Genomic DNA, 17,118 nt, shown 5'->3' with positions numbered 1-17,118 from the left:
GGGGCTCTGTCCAGCCTCCACCCCTACCCTCAGCGCTTGACTTCAGGCGGTGGGATGGCTGAAGGTCCGGGTCTCCCGCAGCTAATCATCCAGAGACGAGAGCGATTTGCGAGCGGAAACCCCCTTCCATAGGTAAGAGTGGCTCCTTGGGAAGGTGAATGAATTGAAGAAATGCATCATCTCTGGGCCGCAGCACTCCCCTTTCCCCAGTTTGGGGAGCGCAGGTGAGACAGGTCCCTGCGCTGCCGCTGCAGCGTGTGGGTTGGGCCCGGATACCTTCGGGAGCCTCCCCGCGCTGCCGCCCTGGATCTCCTCCTCCCACCGCGCACAGACTCGCCCAAGTAGGTGTGCCTGGATTTATCTCAGCAATGTGGAAAAGCAGGTTAATTACATCCTGGCTTCTGGCGAAGGGCCAGCCTGTCCCTGAACTGAAGAGAAGCCTTAGCACAGAAGTCCACATCCCCACCCAAAACTCGCGCTTGGGCCCAGTGCAGATAAGACAGGGATCTTGGGAGTTGAGAGAGCTGGGGCTCCTTCGAGAACTCCTTTAACTGGAACTGAAAGAAAGCACAGCCACCCAGGGACGGATACTTAATTCATCAAATAACACGCACAGCAGCGATGCGGCAAGTCAGTGTTGCTGCTGTACCTATGCAAAAGGTTTCTACAGCGCTTACAGTAGAAAAGGGTGAAAGGCGATGTTCTCTGAAACTATTCCTGCCGGTATCTCAGCGCATTAGTGTCTCCTAAGGCAAAAGGTATGTTTTCATTATGGCACATGCTTTAAATCGAGAAAACAGTGCTAAATTCCCGTGTGTTTTCCTTCGGACTGTCTTAGGAGCAGCCGAAGTGGACATAAACTCTAATTTCGTTCAGTCAGTATTGCTATAGACGAGCAATAGCGATTCAAGGCTGGGGAGTGGTGGATGCTTTTCAAGCATAAATATTCAAAGGTAAATGTGTTTGGCCTGCTGTGCCTTATCAGTTTAGGGGAAATTATGGCCTGTGAATTATTTACCTTCCTGAAGTCACTGTCTGTGAACTGTGAGTGTCCAGCTGTGTTCATTCGGGTTGAATCTACCATTTGTACTTCCATGGCAGAGGTGGAAGGACGCTGAACTGAGCCCAGGACCAGATGGAAGAGCCCCTGAGATAGCCTTGTGAGGTGGGTGCAATTATTTATATTTTAAGAGCAGTCTTGGAGAGGTTAGGTCCCTGCCACAAAAGGCAGTGGGACAGGAGGAACATGAACTTCAAGCCCCTAAGTCGTGCTCATTCCACTGGGCCCCAGTGTCCACAGAAAACCCAAGCCTGGAGAGAAAAAAAATGCAATACGCCTAAATCTGGGAAGGTCTGCAGTAAGGTGTCAAACTATTAAAGCCGCTTTGGTAATTCAAGAACCATTAGCAAATCATTTACGATGACAGGAATAAACTGGAGTTATATGGATAGGCTGGAGGCATGGTGAATGGTAACAAGCATGAGAAGATAATTTCTGGAAAAGAATAAAGTCACGCCTCTCATGCAGATATAAGAATGAACACGTATTCAAGGATTTATTAACTCATTAATGAGGAAACTGGTAAGGATGCTCCAACCAGATCAAAGAAGAATCCAAAGAATGGGTACATTTCTAGGTCAGGAATACTGAAATGCAGACAAAATTGGTTTTCCACGTGGGACAAGGGAAGAGGGCTGTTGCTTCACTGGATAGAACGCGTCTGCATGGCTCAAGACAGGAATGATTTCAAGTTGTTATCAATTACTGCAATTTATGAAGTTGTAGAATAGCTCGAACAGTGCATGGCGTTTTCCTTGGAGGACACATTTTCCCTGCCTTCCACCTCACCACATGCATTGGACCAATTACCCGCACCACAGTTCAGGGTTTAGATGCTGTGGGGTGACTTTCTAGCTGGGTTGTCCACCGGCTTTGTAGTTTTGCTAGGCATATTTCACCTGGCGCACCTGAGACTCGGTTGATGTAACCATAGACATACAATTCATCAGCAAATTAACCGTCATGCAAGTGAAAAAGAATGGTAACGTATCCGGTAAAATGGACCCCGAAGCATGTACCTATTTTGAAGGTCACCTGCATTTACTCCTTCAGTGGCGTCGACCAGCTATTTTCAACCAATCTCACCTAATGGCACACAAACTATTATAATTAGTAAAATTCTGCAACACACCAAAAAATATGTTGTATTTTTTGCTGATCTGACAAAAAAATTGGTATAATTTTCATTAATTCATACCAGATGGCTATTGTCGTGTTGGCTGTTGTCATCTTTATTTATTTGACAATCCAAGGGAAAAGAGGCCAGCACCCCTGACTAAATAGTCAGGTGTTGCATGTTTTACAAATTCTTGCAGCATACCGGTTTTGAAAATCGTTGGTTTTGACCAAAACCAACAATTCTGGCTGGCATGTTGAATATCTGGACCTAATTTGCACTCTTTGAAGTTGTATGGAGTGCTCCATTTCCGTGAAGAAGGCATGGTGTTCGGGTGTTGTTTTGTTTTTGGGGGGATACATAAAGGATGATGAGTGGTTGATAGGGCTACTTTGTGGTTTTCTGAGATTCTAAGTCACTTAATACAAAATTCTAGAGAAACTAAATTCGATTATTTTAGTAAGAACACTCAGAGGAAAATGTTTTTGATATGTCTACCTTCCTAATTGTCTGTGTTTCAGAAAAATCTGAATCTGGTTTTCTATTTCGTTTAATGAGGTGCCAAAGAGGGTGACCGCGGAAGAGGGTGGGTTCCAGTGAATGCAGCCCTGAGAAGGCGGTGAGCTTTGCTGTGTAAAGCCATTCTCTTGTCAGCCCAATTCTAAGGCAGAGGACCCGAGACTCTCTCGTGAGCGGCAACAGGAAGGAGCAGAAGACGGGACTGGAGACAGGAAACTGGACTTGGTTCTAGAAAGAAAGAAGCTCAAGCCACAGAAGAACAGGTAACTCTAATTTGATCTATTTTGAAAAATGTTGTATGTAGCCAGATTTACAAAGGTTTTTTTTTGCCTGTCCTCACTTTGATTTAGGAGCACTGTTTTCATTCTGAATTTTCTAGGACAGACCCAATTTCAAAGATGCTCTTTCGTTTTCAGATTAAATAGAACAGAGAAAGTCCAGGGCAGTGGGGAGTCCTACAGAGTAAAATGTTTTGAAGGGAAAGGGAGGGGAGAGGATATATATATATATTTTAATTGAGGCATAATTTCCATACAATAAAAACAATAGACTGTAAGTTTGAGTGTCTACAATTATATACACCTATGTAATTATGTGCCATGAAGACACAGGGTATTTCATCACTCCTGAAAGTTCCCTTGCGTCCCTTTCCAGTCAGTTCCCACGCACCCCCACCTCAGAGGTGACTGTTCTGATTTCCGTCGACAGTGGAATCGTACAGGATGTCCCTGTCCTTTTTGTGTCTGGATTCTTTTTATGCAGAAAAATGTTCGAGATTCATTTGTTTTGTTTCATGTATCAGTGATTCGTTCCTTATTTCAAATCATTTTTACTGAGCTATAATGTATATGTAATAAAATGTACATTACGTGTTCAGTAAATAAGTTTTGACAAAAGTATGTGAGTTGGGCCCCAGCCTGGTGGCTCAGTTGGTTGGACCATCATCCCATGCACCAAGAAGTTGTGGGTTCGATCCCCAGTCAGGGCACATTCCTGGGTTGCAGGTTCAATTCTGAGTCAGGGCATGTGAGGGAGGCATCTGATCAGTGTTTCTCTCTCTCTCCCTTCCTCTCTCTCTAAAATCAGTAAACATATCCTCAGGTGAGAATTTTTTTCTTAAAATATGTGAGTTTCTAACTACTGCCACAATCGAGATACACAGCACTTTCACCACTCCAGAAAATTCCTTTATGGTTCATTGCAGACAATCTCCCCCTATTTCCCACCCCAGGCACCCACTGATCGAATTTCTATCACTGTCAATTAGTTCTGCTTGTTTTAGGCAGTTCTGCTTGATCTATATATTCATTCATGGGATCCTACAAGCTTGTGTCTGGATTCTTCGGCACAGCATCATGTTTTTGTTTACTTTTTTAAATTATATTTTATTGATTCTGCTATTACAGTTGTCCTGGTATTTCCCCCTTTTTCCCCTCCACCCAGCACCCCCACTCCCTCAGGCAATCCCCTCACCATTGTTCAAATCTATGGGTCATGGGTTTAAGTTCTTTGGCTGCTCCATTTCCTATACTGTACTTTACATCCCCATGACTATTCTGTGACTACCAATTTGTACTTCTTAATCCCCTCACCTCTTCACCCATTCTCCCCGCTCCCTTCCCATCTGGCAACCTCCTGGTAACTAACTTCTTTTCTTTTCCTTTTAAGAGTCTTTCTTTATCCTTAACCTTTGGAGTGGGCCTCTTTGCAGCCATCATAATTGGGACTCGATGTGCTTCCTGACTTGCATGTCCATGTCCTTCACCAAATTAAGGAAGTTTTCTTTCACTATTTTTTCAGATAGATTTCCAATTTCTTGTTCTTTTCTCCTTCTGGCACCTTATGATGTGGATGTTGGACCTCTTAAAGTTGTCCCAGAGGCCATTTATACTATCCTCATTTTTGTGGATTCTTCTTCCTTCTTGTTGTTCTGATTGGTTGTTTTTTGATTCCTCATGTTCCAAATCATTGATCTGATTCTCAGCTTCATCCATTCGACTGTTGTTTCCTTGTAAATTGTTCTTTATTTCAATTAGTGTGTCCTCTGTTTCTGCCTGGGTCTTTTCTATGCTTTTGAGGTCCTCACTAAGCTCCTTGAGCATCCTTATAACCAGTGTTTTGAACTCTGCATCTGATAGATTGCTTATCCCATTTTATTTAGCTCTTTTTCAGGAGTTTTGCTCTGTTCTTTCATTTGGGCCATGTTTCTTTGTCTCCTCATTTTGGCAGCCTACCTGTGTTTGTTTCTATGTGTTAGGTAAAGCTGCTTTGACTCTGTGTCTTGGTAGTGTAACCTAATATAGTAGGTGTCCTGTAGGGTCCAGTGGCACAGCCTCCCCTATCACCCAAGCTGGGTACTGAAGGTGTTCCCTTTGTGTGGGCTAAGTACACCCTCCTCGCATAGTTTAGCCTTGGTTGCTGCTGACAGATCAATGGGAGGGATTTACCCAGGCCAGTCAGCTGCAAGGATTGGATATGACCACTTACCACCAGCCTCTGCCCTCCATGGAGGATCAGCTATGCAGGAGCAGGGTGGTGGTGCTCTGATGTGGTCTGTAGCTGTCCACTGGGTGCATTGACCCTGGGGTTTCCCCAGGTGGTGCAGGCTAAGATCATCCTCAACCTGTATTTTGCCCAGGGTGCCCTGTCTGAGCTGTAAAGCAATCTGAGATAGCTGCTATTTGTGCTGAGCTTGGAGATTCCCAGGTGAAGCCAAGCTGTGACTCTAATCTGGTGCAGCTAGGGCTCACTGAAGCCAGCTATTGCCTGTTTGATAGGATTTAGGAGCCAAGACCAGTCATTGTTATGGAAAAGCAGCTTGGGTGGGCCCATAATTTGGGTAGGGTAGGGCTTTTGTGGACCTCCAAGGTGGGTCACACAGTGCTAGCCAGGTTGATGGAGTCTCAGATATGGCATCAGCCTACCGCCTCTGTTGGGGGAGGGCTCAACGACAGGGTAATGGCCTCTGCTTGTCCCGATGCCAGACACTTCAGTCTCTCCCTGTATATCACTGGTGCCTTTCAAGCTGCCACCCCGGTGCTGGAGCTCAGAGGTTGTGAGTCTGAGTAGGTGAGTCTGTATGTGTGTTCCCCAACAGGAACTGCTTAGGGCTCCAGCAGCCTCCTCCACCGACTCAATCCCCACTGGTTTTTGCAGCCAGCAGTTGTGGGAACTTAGCATCCTAGCGTTGGAACTCTGGGCTGGGGGGGCCTCCTGTGGGTGTGGGACCCCTCGCTCCTGAGGTATCCTTCCTGAATTTTTATCCATGTGGATGTGGGACCAGCCCATTCCGCATCCGTGCCCCTCCCACCAGTCTGGATGAATATGGTTTCTTCAATTCGGTAGTTGTCAGACTTCCACTCAACTTAATTTCCTACATTCCTGAGTGATGGTTGTTCTATATTTTAGTTGTAATTTTGATGTGGTTGTGCGAAGAGGCGAGCCATGTCTGCCCACGTCACTATCTTGACTGGAAGCCACATAATGTTTTTTATATTCACCCAAGTTTTTGCAACATTTCATTTCTTTTTGCTTCTGATTAAATCAATATTCATTGCTTTGGGGAAGGTCTTTGCTGTGAGCAGTTAGGTCACTTCTCATGCAAAAGTGTTGCATTCAAAGTGTCACACAGGCTGGCTGGTAACCCCAACAGTGCACACGGCCATTTATCCCCAGGGCTCACGCAATGCACTGCACCTGGGCAGGTGCTCTCTGGCCTGCTGGGCAGGTGGAGCGGGGAGGCTGCCCCCTGTAGGGACCACCCTGCCCCAGGAATGAACTCAGGGCTAATCTCAGCGCTGGCCTACTCCACTTGCCTTTGCTAGCTAGAGCTTCCCACACATCCCATCCCACCAAGGAAGTGCCAAATCTCTGCTGGGAAAAGCAGGTGACTCATTCAGCCTCTCTTGTGACTTCTGGCATCTTCACTATAGATGCCAAGTCACGATAGCTTGACTGGCTGACTTCATTTAGAGAATGTCCTTTTCTCTTATCTTTTAACTTACTGTCCAGATAATGTTCTTGTACCTTTTTTTTTTTTTTTGAAGTCCTGATGGAGCATATGAGTAATTTGTGAGGATCATTGCCACAGGAGCAACAGTTAAAAAAAAATTAAAAACTATCTCCTTTGGAAAGCAAAAAAGGGGAAAGGAAAAAACATCATGCTTTAAAAGAAGGAAAACTGATCCCATCTATGCCCTCAAGTTAAATTCAGTGGAGTGAAGCACTTGCAACATTCTCTTTAAAGGAGGAGGATAATGCTATGAGGTCAAAGTAGAGTGATAAACGGGCAAGTTGCAAAACAGTGGCCTGTTTCAGCGTGGTGCTTTGCCGTGAAGGCCGCGCCCCAGCCAGACAGAACAGGCCTTCTCCAGTGATGACGAGAGACGTGCTGGTGAGGGGCGTGGTAAATGGTCAGTGAAGCAACTTCCAACGCAGCGCCCTTGTGCCCCAGTGAGGTGCATGCAATGTACAGCGTGATCATACATGGGTATTTATGTACTGATAACCCAAACAAAAGGTTTAGGGAAAAAAAACCAGCTAAACTCTGAAGTGCACTCAGTATTTAATTTTCTTCTGCAACGTTTCATTAAAATCCTGTTTGCAATTCACCAAAATGTAATTTATCACCCGCCATCTGAAAAACAGTACCCTAGAATAAACTGGAATCAGAATTCTGCAGCCTTAGGCAGGCGTCTCAACTTGTCATGAGAGGAAAATTACTGAACTTGGAACAAGGAACACTGACTCCAAGTTGAGGCTCTGAGGTTGGGTAAATGTGAAAAGGGACACAAATCTTACTGCTGCTGGCCTTCAGTTTCCCCGCCTATAAAACAAGGACAGTGCCACCTCTTCTGTCACCTCACAAAATGGCCAAAGAAAAATTGTAAAGTTTTTCCAAAGGTGAAAATTACAGGAAGAGATTATGTAGGCGATTTGATTATCACAGTCTTCGTCATGACAACGGAAAAGAGGAGCAACCCCCAATGGTGAGATCAAAATCAAAGGTGGGGGCTAGTATTTCCCAACATTCTGAGCCCATTAGCCCCAGACTTCTCCAGCAGGTGACAGACTGAGTTGGACAGCCCCTAGGTTGTCTGGTTGGAACCCTGGAGCCCACATGGACATGGCCTTTGGGGCAGATGGCAAAGAAATGAGGTGAGGAGAATGTGAAAGTGGTGGGAATGCAGTGCCACAGAGGTAGGAGACTTCTACCCATCAGAGTAGAGGGAAGATATGAACTTGCCAAACACTGCCCCGACCTTGAACTCAAGTTGAACTTTCCTTAGCTGAGTGGTCATGAGCTTTGAAGAGGCTTGGCTCCCCTGCCTGAAGTAATGGAAACATTTTATATATAATTATATAATGAATAGATAGTATACTTTATATAGTTATATAATGTGAAACATGCAATTATATACTTACATATATATAATATATACGTATAATTAGGATTGCTCTAAAGATGAGAGACAGATACAGCAGCTAGTGCACTGCTTGATGGAAAGCAGGAGTGAAGTAAATGATACCTGGCAGGTTGTTATCATTTTACCTGTGTAAGTTGCAAGCTTTATGTAGGGAGAAAGGTCATTACCTTCGGGGGAGGGGTGAAGCGTCTTGCTGGGCTGGAGGATTTCACTTACCTGTGTGCTGTGGTTGCCGATGGAGCCCGACTGTGGGATTTTATTCATTGCTAACCACAGGCACTCAGGGCTCCTGTTGGGCAAGCAGTTTGCATTGGATGGAACGGTCACAAACAGGGAGTGACATGTGCCTGTGAAGGGGTTGATATCAGGACCACCTGAGGGTTGTTTTACCTGTCCGGCTCTCTCCAGGGCCCAGAGGTCCAGGAAAGAATTTCAGGGTTGCAGGTTCTTTGTGTAGCTTTGAAAATGCTCCCTAGATGACTTCCATCCACTTCTCCCACCACCCTGCAAAGATCCAAGGCTGTGGCATGGAGCCAAAGGGTCACTTTTGGCCAACCAGCCAAGTGGGTGGATGAGGGACAGTGATCCTTGGCCCTCCTGCATCAGAATCACTCAGTATATATAAATGCAGATTCCTGGGCCTCTTGTACCTGCTGAATCCCATTCAAGGATGGAGCCCAGGAACCCACATTTACCAGGTGACTGATGCACAAGTCAAGCTCACTCAATCTTTGTTGACTGGCCAGGTTTGGAAAGGGTTATGCAATGAGGCAAGTGCTGGACCACGGGACTTAGGGTGGGTAGGAAAGGAAGGAAGTGAAAGAAGAGCCAGACATTAGGAGCTGAGAGTCCCAGAGAGTCCCACCGGGCAGTGACCGTGGCTGCGGCCCTGAGGGCAGAAGAACAGCCTCCAGGAGACGCATCATCTCTGAGGGGTCTGGGAACCCCAGGACGCTCCCGCTGCTCTGCCCAGGACTTCTGGATTAAGGACTCCTGCTAAGGTTTGATGAGATGCCTTTTCTCATTTTCTCTGGCAGAAAAGCTAGCTTTGGAGAACATGTGTATTTTCACAGGGAGGGGGCTGGATAAAATGCTGAGGGAAGGAAGCCAGCCTCCTAGGGCCCAGTGATGAACCCCCCAGAGGCTTCTCAGTTGTTTGCAGCTAAATCAGGCACCCTCCCTCATTTTCTGCCTATTAGGCTAGAGTCACTGTTGAGTCCTCCAACGTGAGGAGAGCAATAGGAAGAGAAACAACATGGGGTTGAGCAGCAAACCCACGTCCTGCATGACGCCATGTCCTTTCCAGGTGTCTGGGTGTGCCGTGCTCACACAAGCCTGCACATGCCTTTAGCATTGTTATCTTGTTCAACCCAGCTGCGAGGCACCTGTAGGGTGGAGGACTGCCCTGGCCTTGACCTGGTGCAGCCAGGAAGGGCACTTAGGAAACCCAGGCAGAGCTTTACTGGTCCTCAGGGGTGAGGTTTGACTTTCTTCTCCTTCTTTACACAAGACCTACTATATGTTGGGTACCCTTCTAGACACTAGGGATCCAAACAGACATAAAAGCTCTACCCTCCTGCTTATACTTGAGTGAGTCATATACTCTTCTTCTGCTTGACCTTCCTAACTAAGTCCAGTTGGGAACAGTATTAGGACAGTAAAGAGATGCAAAAATTGATAATCCTGGGGACTGCTGGCAGCCCAAGGAACATGGGCATAGTCCTAGGTCTCTGAGATGCACGGAGACGGTGATGGCTTACGGTCATTGAACAATCTGTCGTCAGCATAGATGGAGAGAACTGTCTAGATGTAGAGCTCCAGATGCCACCCCATTAAGACTACCCTGTGAAAGATGGCCCAGACTCAGATTGCCTTCCCAAGGCAACCTTTCCACTTGAATATCACTCACAATGAGAGAAGACCTCAGCAACCCCAGCAGCATTTCAGGCAGAAGGTACATTCCATGCATTCTTGTCTGAGGGAGGCCGTGGAGGGCGGCCAACCCCAGATGTTCTTGGCAAAATTTTCACCTTTGTCAGCATTGCTCACAGTTGCTGTCATTTGATTCCAAATTAGGATTTCCATGGTCTCAGCATTGTCTCATCAAGGGTTTCATTGACCTAAAGGACAGCAGTGTCTACCTTATTTAACTAAACAGATGAACTACGCAGCTTTCTGAGACCACCTTGCGAAACAGTAGGGTGGGCGGCAGTCGCGGTGTGACCCAGCAGACCCTCCGTACCGCCATAGTCCCTAGCCAAGTTTCTTCCCCTGGATACCTGCAATTCCACCCAGGTGACCTGCTCTCCTGAAACGAGCCTCAACTTCCTTCTCTCCGGCCCACCTTCAAACTGCAGTTGTCCCTGGGAGCCCTGTGTATTAAGCCATAGTCTTTAGTGTGAATGTTCATAAGAAGACCTTCGCTGTGGGGAAAGACTGCCCTTAGGTTAGTTCCAGCAGCCGAGGAAGAAGGGCCACCAGAATGAGGCCAAGAGGAGCAGTTGAAAGGACCCCAGTGGGAGCTAGGAAGAGCTGAATTCAAATCTTGACCATGTGGTTTGAAGCCATTGGTTGGATATCTTGAATCTCTCATATACTCACCTGGGAATTTGGGGAAATAATATATATTTTATAGTTATTATGAGGATTTAATGAGATAATATGCAGAAAAGCATTGTACTCATAGCAGGTTAATTTCTTTCTTTTTCTTTTTTAAAATTTGTATTGGATTTTCTCCATTACGATTAATCTCCTCATACCCTCTTCCATAGCTTCCTTCTTATGAATTATCTCAGAGCACTTTCCCAACAGCAGTAAAACAGGGTAAGCTTTGCATAGTGTGATCTAAAATATGAAGGAATAAGTGAATTTTCCTGTGTACATCATCCGCATGAAAAAGCAAAATGTTTTCCAATATAACCACCACAAAATGGGGGTTTCTGTTTCGTTTTTCTGTGCAGTGACAAATGAAGCCCTCCACTGAATTTTTTGTCCGATGTTTGAATTTCAAACAATTTTACTTCTGGGTTAGGGAAAAAGTTTGAATTATTGATTAGCTACCTGCCCCATTGAGTGAGCAACTGTAGACTAACAGAAGAAATGGCCCCAGTCATAAATAAAAATGAAATACAATCTAAGAAGGGATGACTTCCCAATGTAGAGTTAGCACCACAGTAAGGGGAAGGGGTGGCAGCAGTTGGAGGGCGGGGCGGGGGGGGCGGTGCAATATGGAAAAGATGGCAAGTCTGATCATTTTCCAGTTTAATTCTTTAACTGAAGAATTATAAACTTGCCAGAGATTGAAAACATCTAACGAGAATATTTTGGATGTCTGTTATGTATCAAGTGTAATACTAGGCAAAGGACGGACTAAAGGAGAGATACATGTGTAAATAAACACATGCCACTCAGTGTGTTAAAGATTTCAGGGTCACGGTGCAAAACAGAGTAGGCAAATAACAGAATGCTTCATCAACTCCATCTACGTCCTTTTGGGTTTGATGTCCTAGAAGTATCCTGCCTCCCACAGGTGCACCAATAACTCACCAGCCAATGTCTTACTTCCTTTCAAACATTCCCTGGCCCGTTGTTCACTCTACGTTAGTAGCTCCTCAGTCCCATGTCTATGAAGGAGAACACTGAAGTGAGACTCTACCCCAGCAGTAATGAACGAGAAGTTCATTGACGATGGAGGGTTTGACTGGCTCATCTGCGGAATATTCGAGAGCAGTTATTCACCACACCTTTCCATTTCAGCTGCAGGTGGATGAAACTTCCATAAAAGCATTTAGAAGTCATCAGCTTTTCATTACTCCCAAGATGCCAAGAAGAGCAAACGTGAATTAATGTTGGCTTTGCTTCTGTTTCGTTAGCCATGGCCTGTTTCCCAATTTCGCTGAGCCATTCCTGGATTTATCCCACCACCGTCCTCTGCTTATACGGGTTTTTCTCCATGATGAGACCTTCAGAACCCTTCATTATCCCCTATTTATCTGGACCAGATAAAAACCTGACCAGTGCAGAGGTAAGTGAATGCCCATACATGTCTTAATGTGGCTTAGTTTTACAGGACTGGAACAAGGGCAGAGACAGGGCTTCATCCAACTTGAAATAAGATTAACACACCAACTTCAGTGAATCTCATCCTCGTGGTAGTTGTTATTTGAATAAAACTGTTCAAACTACTCTTTCCCCCTGGTACTTGCAAAAACAGGAAACTAAAATGCATTACAGGTATAACACTTTAACTTTATAGAGAGAGTTCTAGCATTGGTCTTACTGCCTGGGAACCTTTTAGGTCTCCATCAGTTCCGTGATACTGGGTTCTCCATCGAGTCTGTTACACTAATCCTGAAATAAAACCCCTGCCAGGCACTACATCTAGTCCTAGTAAATTTCCAAGCTGCTGATGGATGAGCAGATTCTGATAAAGAATTATTGCCTTTCTTTACAACATTCAGTTTTGAAAAACTATCTACCAGCATTATCTGCTCTAGAAAACCAAATTCTCTTACTTAAAAGATCCACTTCCTCTTTTTTTTTTTTTCAATAACAAGTGCAACAGAAAATGCTGTGACCCAACTGGAGAATAACCCTGGGCTAGGTTTAAAGTCTCCAGCCAGAGCTTTGAAAACGTTGCAGAGGCTGTGGCTTCACTGGGAAGATGAACTGATGCTGGTTTCCTTGGTGACAAGGTGGCAAGTGCAGAGAGGCCAACTTATGCTGTGGTGTAAAATCACTTAGGGACAACTGTGTTCCAAAGATCCCCAGATGGAAGCATGTCATGATTAAGGCAAAAGAAATGACAGACATGGGCTCAGAATCAGCCAGTGAACCTCCTGGGGTCTGCTTCTGTGACCACCATGGACCAGTTAATGTGTCCATCCTCCAAAGCACAGCTCAGTCGCACTAACCTTTCTAATCACTGAACTTTTCATCATCATTGGCACATCATTGAAACCCACAAAGGTTGTTGTGGAAAGCGGAAGGGATAGAGCAAAGGCTAGTATGACCTGCACCCATCATGATCCAAAAGTCAACAGCTTCTCCAGCCCTTTCTCTCTGGGAGTGAAACTTGAGGTCCCTGCATTTCCAACTAAATCCCTGATATCACCTATACTGAACAGAGGCCAGAACTGAGACAAATCAGTAGAATTGGAAGAAAGGGGGTTAGGGAGCCCAACAAATTTGACCAGGAAGGATATGAAAGGCATTACTATGTCCCACCCATAATTCTGCAAGGTATTCACTCTTTGATCTTCATGTATATATTTATCCAGACTTGGGAAGGGCTGACATTTTTGACACAGTGATAAGTCAAATAAAGATAAAGGTTGTCAGATTGTTTTAGCATTGAAGCCCCTTTATCTAATGTTAATCCTTGAGCAGGAAGGCATGGTATTTTTCTAAGAGCCTGAAAAAAACAGAAGTGTCTGTTGAGCAAGTTTTAACTGATTTGCTCAAATGTGTACATTATCTGAACATAATGTAGTTCAGGTTGTACATATATTCTCCTACTGGGATGCACGTAAGTATATGATTATTTTTGCAGGGCAAGGGGAGCTCTGTTTTTCTAGTGGCTTTCTTGACAATCCCTTTTCTAGAGTTCTTTTCTGTAATCTGAAGAATATCCTATCAGACTGGATGCAAACTTTGGTATTGCACAAGCAACGTGTACCTTCATGTGTACGTAGCTGAGAAAGGTGCTCTTCTCACTTCCTGGTGTTCCATGGCCCCACAACTCATTTTCCACCTTCACAGATCACCAATGAGATCTTTCCCGTGTGGACATACTCTTACCTGGTGCTGCTGCTCCCCGTGTTCATCCTCACCGATTTCGTCCGCTACAAGCCGGTCATCGTCCTCCAAGGGATCAGCTACATCATTACCTGGCTGCTGCTCTTGTTCGCCCAAGGAGTGCCAGCCATGCAGGTCGTGGAGTTCTTCTACGGGATGGTCACTGCCACCGAGGTGGCCTACTTCGCCTACATCTACAGCATGGTCAGCCCAGAGCACTACCAGAGAGTGACCGGCTACTGCAGGGCCATCACGCTGGTGGCCTACACGGCGGCCTCAGTGCTGGCCCAAGTCTTGGTGTCTCTGGACAAATTATCGTATTTCTACCTCAACGTCATATCCTTAGCCTCTGTCTCTGTGGCTTTCCTGTCCTCGCTTTTTCTACCAATGCCCAAGAAAAGCATGTTTTTTCATGCAAAAGCCAGCAAAGACATCCAGAAGCCATCGAGCACGAATGCAGTGTCAGATGAGCCACGTGGGAACAAAGCACCCCGCTGCAATGAGGAGAAACCCGCTCTGGAAGTGGCCGCCACGTCGGGGAAGCCAGAAAATGTCGCTGTGAGAGTTTTTGTGCAGTGGTTCCAAGATCTGAAGGAGTGCTACTCCTCCAAGAGTCTTTTTTACTGGTCCCTGTGGTGGGCTTTTTCCACAGCAGGTTTTAACCAGGTTTTGAACTACGTTCAAATCTTGTGGGATTATAAGGCACCGTCCCAAAATTCTTCCATCTATAATGGGGCGGTAGAAGCTATTGCAACCTTTGGAGGTAAGTGTACATTGATTGATCTTCCTTGGATGGGATACCCCCATTAAGTTCATTTTTCCAGTTGCTAACTTCCCCCTGGTAGTAAATTAGCTCTGTTCAGAGGGCACATTAATCTTCTTTAGAAATGGAAGGTGCTGGGAGGAGAAACGGGGGACGTGACACTTCTATTTTATGTGTTACAGGTGCACCGGGTAGCGCAGGAGCTGAGAATTGAGTACCAAACAATTGAATTGTAGCCAAATTCCTAAGATTTCATTTCAGCATCAGGAAAAGTCCTAACAATGCCCTCTGTTCTTCTAGAATTGTTTTTTAATGCCAAAAGGCAAGTACACATCTTGAATATACGTAGGAGTTTTTCTAACTTTAGAAAATGAGCTGGACTATTAAGGCTTCTAAATTATCCCTTGAAGAGTTTTGCTTAGTAAAGAATTTGGTTTAAATAGCACCCACCTTCAGAAATTCCAGGCTGTACACCAAAAGTTTTCGACAGTCGCTTTCTCACAAGATTTCAGTAAGGAGTGAAAGAGACGTGAGAGTCAGGATTCTAAGATGAATGGGAAATCTGCCTTTGAACTTTGCTCTACAATAAATATTTGTAACTGGTAAGTGCAAACTTAAATGTCAAATAAGACTTTGAAGATATTTTCTAGGAAGTAGGAGATTTCCACACCCTCGTTTACAAAACGTTTCAGAAAACTCATGTGGTGTCTGTTTATTTTTGTCTCCCCTTTGGAAGACTGTAATTGAACTCCTGGAAACCAGCACTGGGCTGGGTGCTACACCGAAATCGTTTCACCTACGTCCACAGTCTAAGGGGAGGAGCGGTTTTCTATTTCCTTTGCAGGCACCGTTCTTTCTTAGACCAAATGTGAAAGAAAAAGTTAATCAAATGTCAGTAATTTGAAACATACATACCTAATTACAGTCAACTATTTGACCTCTTAAGCTCTATATATCAGTATAGAGCTGTTCACTCAAAACCTCAAGTAAATTAGGCCAGATTTGAAGATGTTAAGATGGACACTAGAATTAAGATTAAGGTTAATAAAGAATAAAATTATTAATCATAATTATAATACAATCATTATATAAGTAAGATTACTATAAATACCATGTAAGCATAATAAAATATAAGTATATAAATAATAATAAATATGAAGACCACCCAGTGCAACACATCCGTTATTCATCATTGAAAAAATACCTTAACTATAGCCCTGGCTGCTCTAGCTCAGTGGATTGAGTGCCGGCCTGTGAACCAAAGGGTTGCCAGTTCAATTCCCAGTCAGGGTACATGCATGGGTTACAGGCCAGGTCCCGAGTGGGGGGAGGGGGGCACATGGACCACACATTTCTCCCTCTCTTTCTCCTTCCCTTCCCCTCTTTAAAAAAGAACTTACTATAAAAAAATGATAAAGGCAAATATAGATAGGCCAGGAATACCTCCAGAGCAACTGTTTCATCCTCTTCTATCCCCGCTCTTCCCGTGTTGTATCGACTGAATGGGTTCTCGTCTCATCTCTCCCCACTCTGCCAGGGTCAGGAACCTTCCTGGCCCTCTGGCTGGTCAGTGCGTGGCATGGAGACGACGCTAATACAAAGTGTGACAACTAAACGATTCGAAGAATAGGAAGTAAGAGAGAAGCCAAAGGAAAACATGGTTGAGAACGGGATCAATCCTCATTTAAGTGGATCGCACTATTTTCACAAATCATGAAAGCAGTATACACGTATTCATCTTTTAGAATTACCCGAGACCTGAGTTTTTAAGAGCATGCTGGTATTTCCCACGCGCAAAGCCCACGTGGTTGATGTTCCGTGTTGTTTCTTTGTCAGGGGCCATGGCTGCCTTTGCAGTGGGTTATGTGAAAGTCAACTGGGACCTCCTGGGAGAGCTGGCCCTGGCGATCTTCTCTGTGGTCAATGCCGGCTGCCTATTTCTCATGCACTACACGGTGAACATCTGGGCCTGCTATGCTGGCTACTTGACATTCAAGACCAGCTACATGCTTCTTATCACCATAGCAGTGTAAGTGTTACCAGCCGTCTCTGCCACTCCTAACACGGAACCCTACTCTCTCTTCTGAAGGCTGACAGTACTTCGGAGAACTTCAGAGGGATTTTAATGAATTGCAATATTAGAGGTCGACTACTTCATATTATATTAGACACAATTCACTATAAAACACTGTCTAAGACCATATTGGATCCAATATTCTAAGTTATGAGAACTTAGAACATTTAGGCTTAATTTCTGGAAGTATTACTTTGGATAGGAGGAATTTGGTAATTTCCTATAACTAATTTAATTAAGCCTTTATCTATTGTAAAAGTCCCTTTCTTTGCTCTGTCTGTTTGTCTATACTGGAGGAGATTTAGTTAAGAATTGCTGTTAACAAGAAATAAGCCAGTCAGACAAAAACAAATACCATATGAT

General features: G+C 44.8%; 1 protein-coding gene across 8 annotated transcripts in view; it reads left to right on the top strand.

Moving 5' to 3' along the window:
- The window catches only part of SLC19A3 (solute carrier family 19 member 3), a 32,242-nt gene continuing 15,124 nt past the window's right edge, over positions 1 to 17,118 (top strand). For 2 of the 8 annotated variants that reach the window (XM_045198440.2, XM_024564313.4), the window contains exons 1-6: positions 1 to 132; positions 1,102 to 1,165; positions 2,736 to 2,959; positions 11,995 to 12,146; positions 13,883 to 14,681; positions 16,518 to 16,710. In XM_045198440.2, coding sequence (XP_045054375.2) covers positions 11,997 to 12,146; positions 13,883 to 14,681; positions 16,518 to 16,710 — 1,142 coding nt within the window. In that variant the 5' untranslated portion in view covers positions 1 to 132; positions 1,102 to 1,165; positions 2,736 to 2,959; positions 11,995 to 11,996. Of the gene's footprint in view, positions 133 to 504; positions 759 to 872; positions 954 to 1,101; positions 1,166 to 2,698; positions 2,960 to 11,994; positions 12,147 to 13,882; positions 14,682 to 16,517; positions 16,711 to 17,118 lie in introns of those variants that run through there. The other 6 variants (XM_045198438.3, XM_053919148.2, XM_045198439.3 and 3 more) reach the window with 6 other exon arrangements.

Source organism: Desmodus rotundus, chromosome 2 (assembly GCF_022682495.2).
Source record: "Desmodus rotundus isolate HL8 chromosome 2, HLdesRot8A.1, whole genome shotgun sequence".
NCBI lineage: Eukaryota > Metazoa > Chordata > Mammalia > Chiroptera > Phyllostomidae > Desmodus > Desmodus rotundus.
This window is presented reverse-complemented; position numbering and strand designations above follow the sequence as displayed.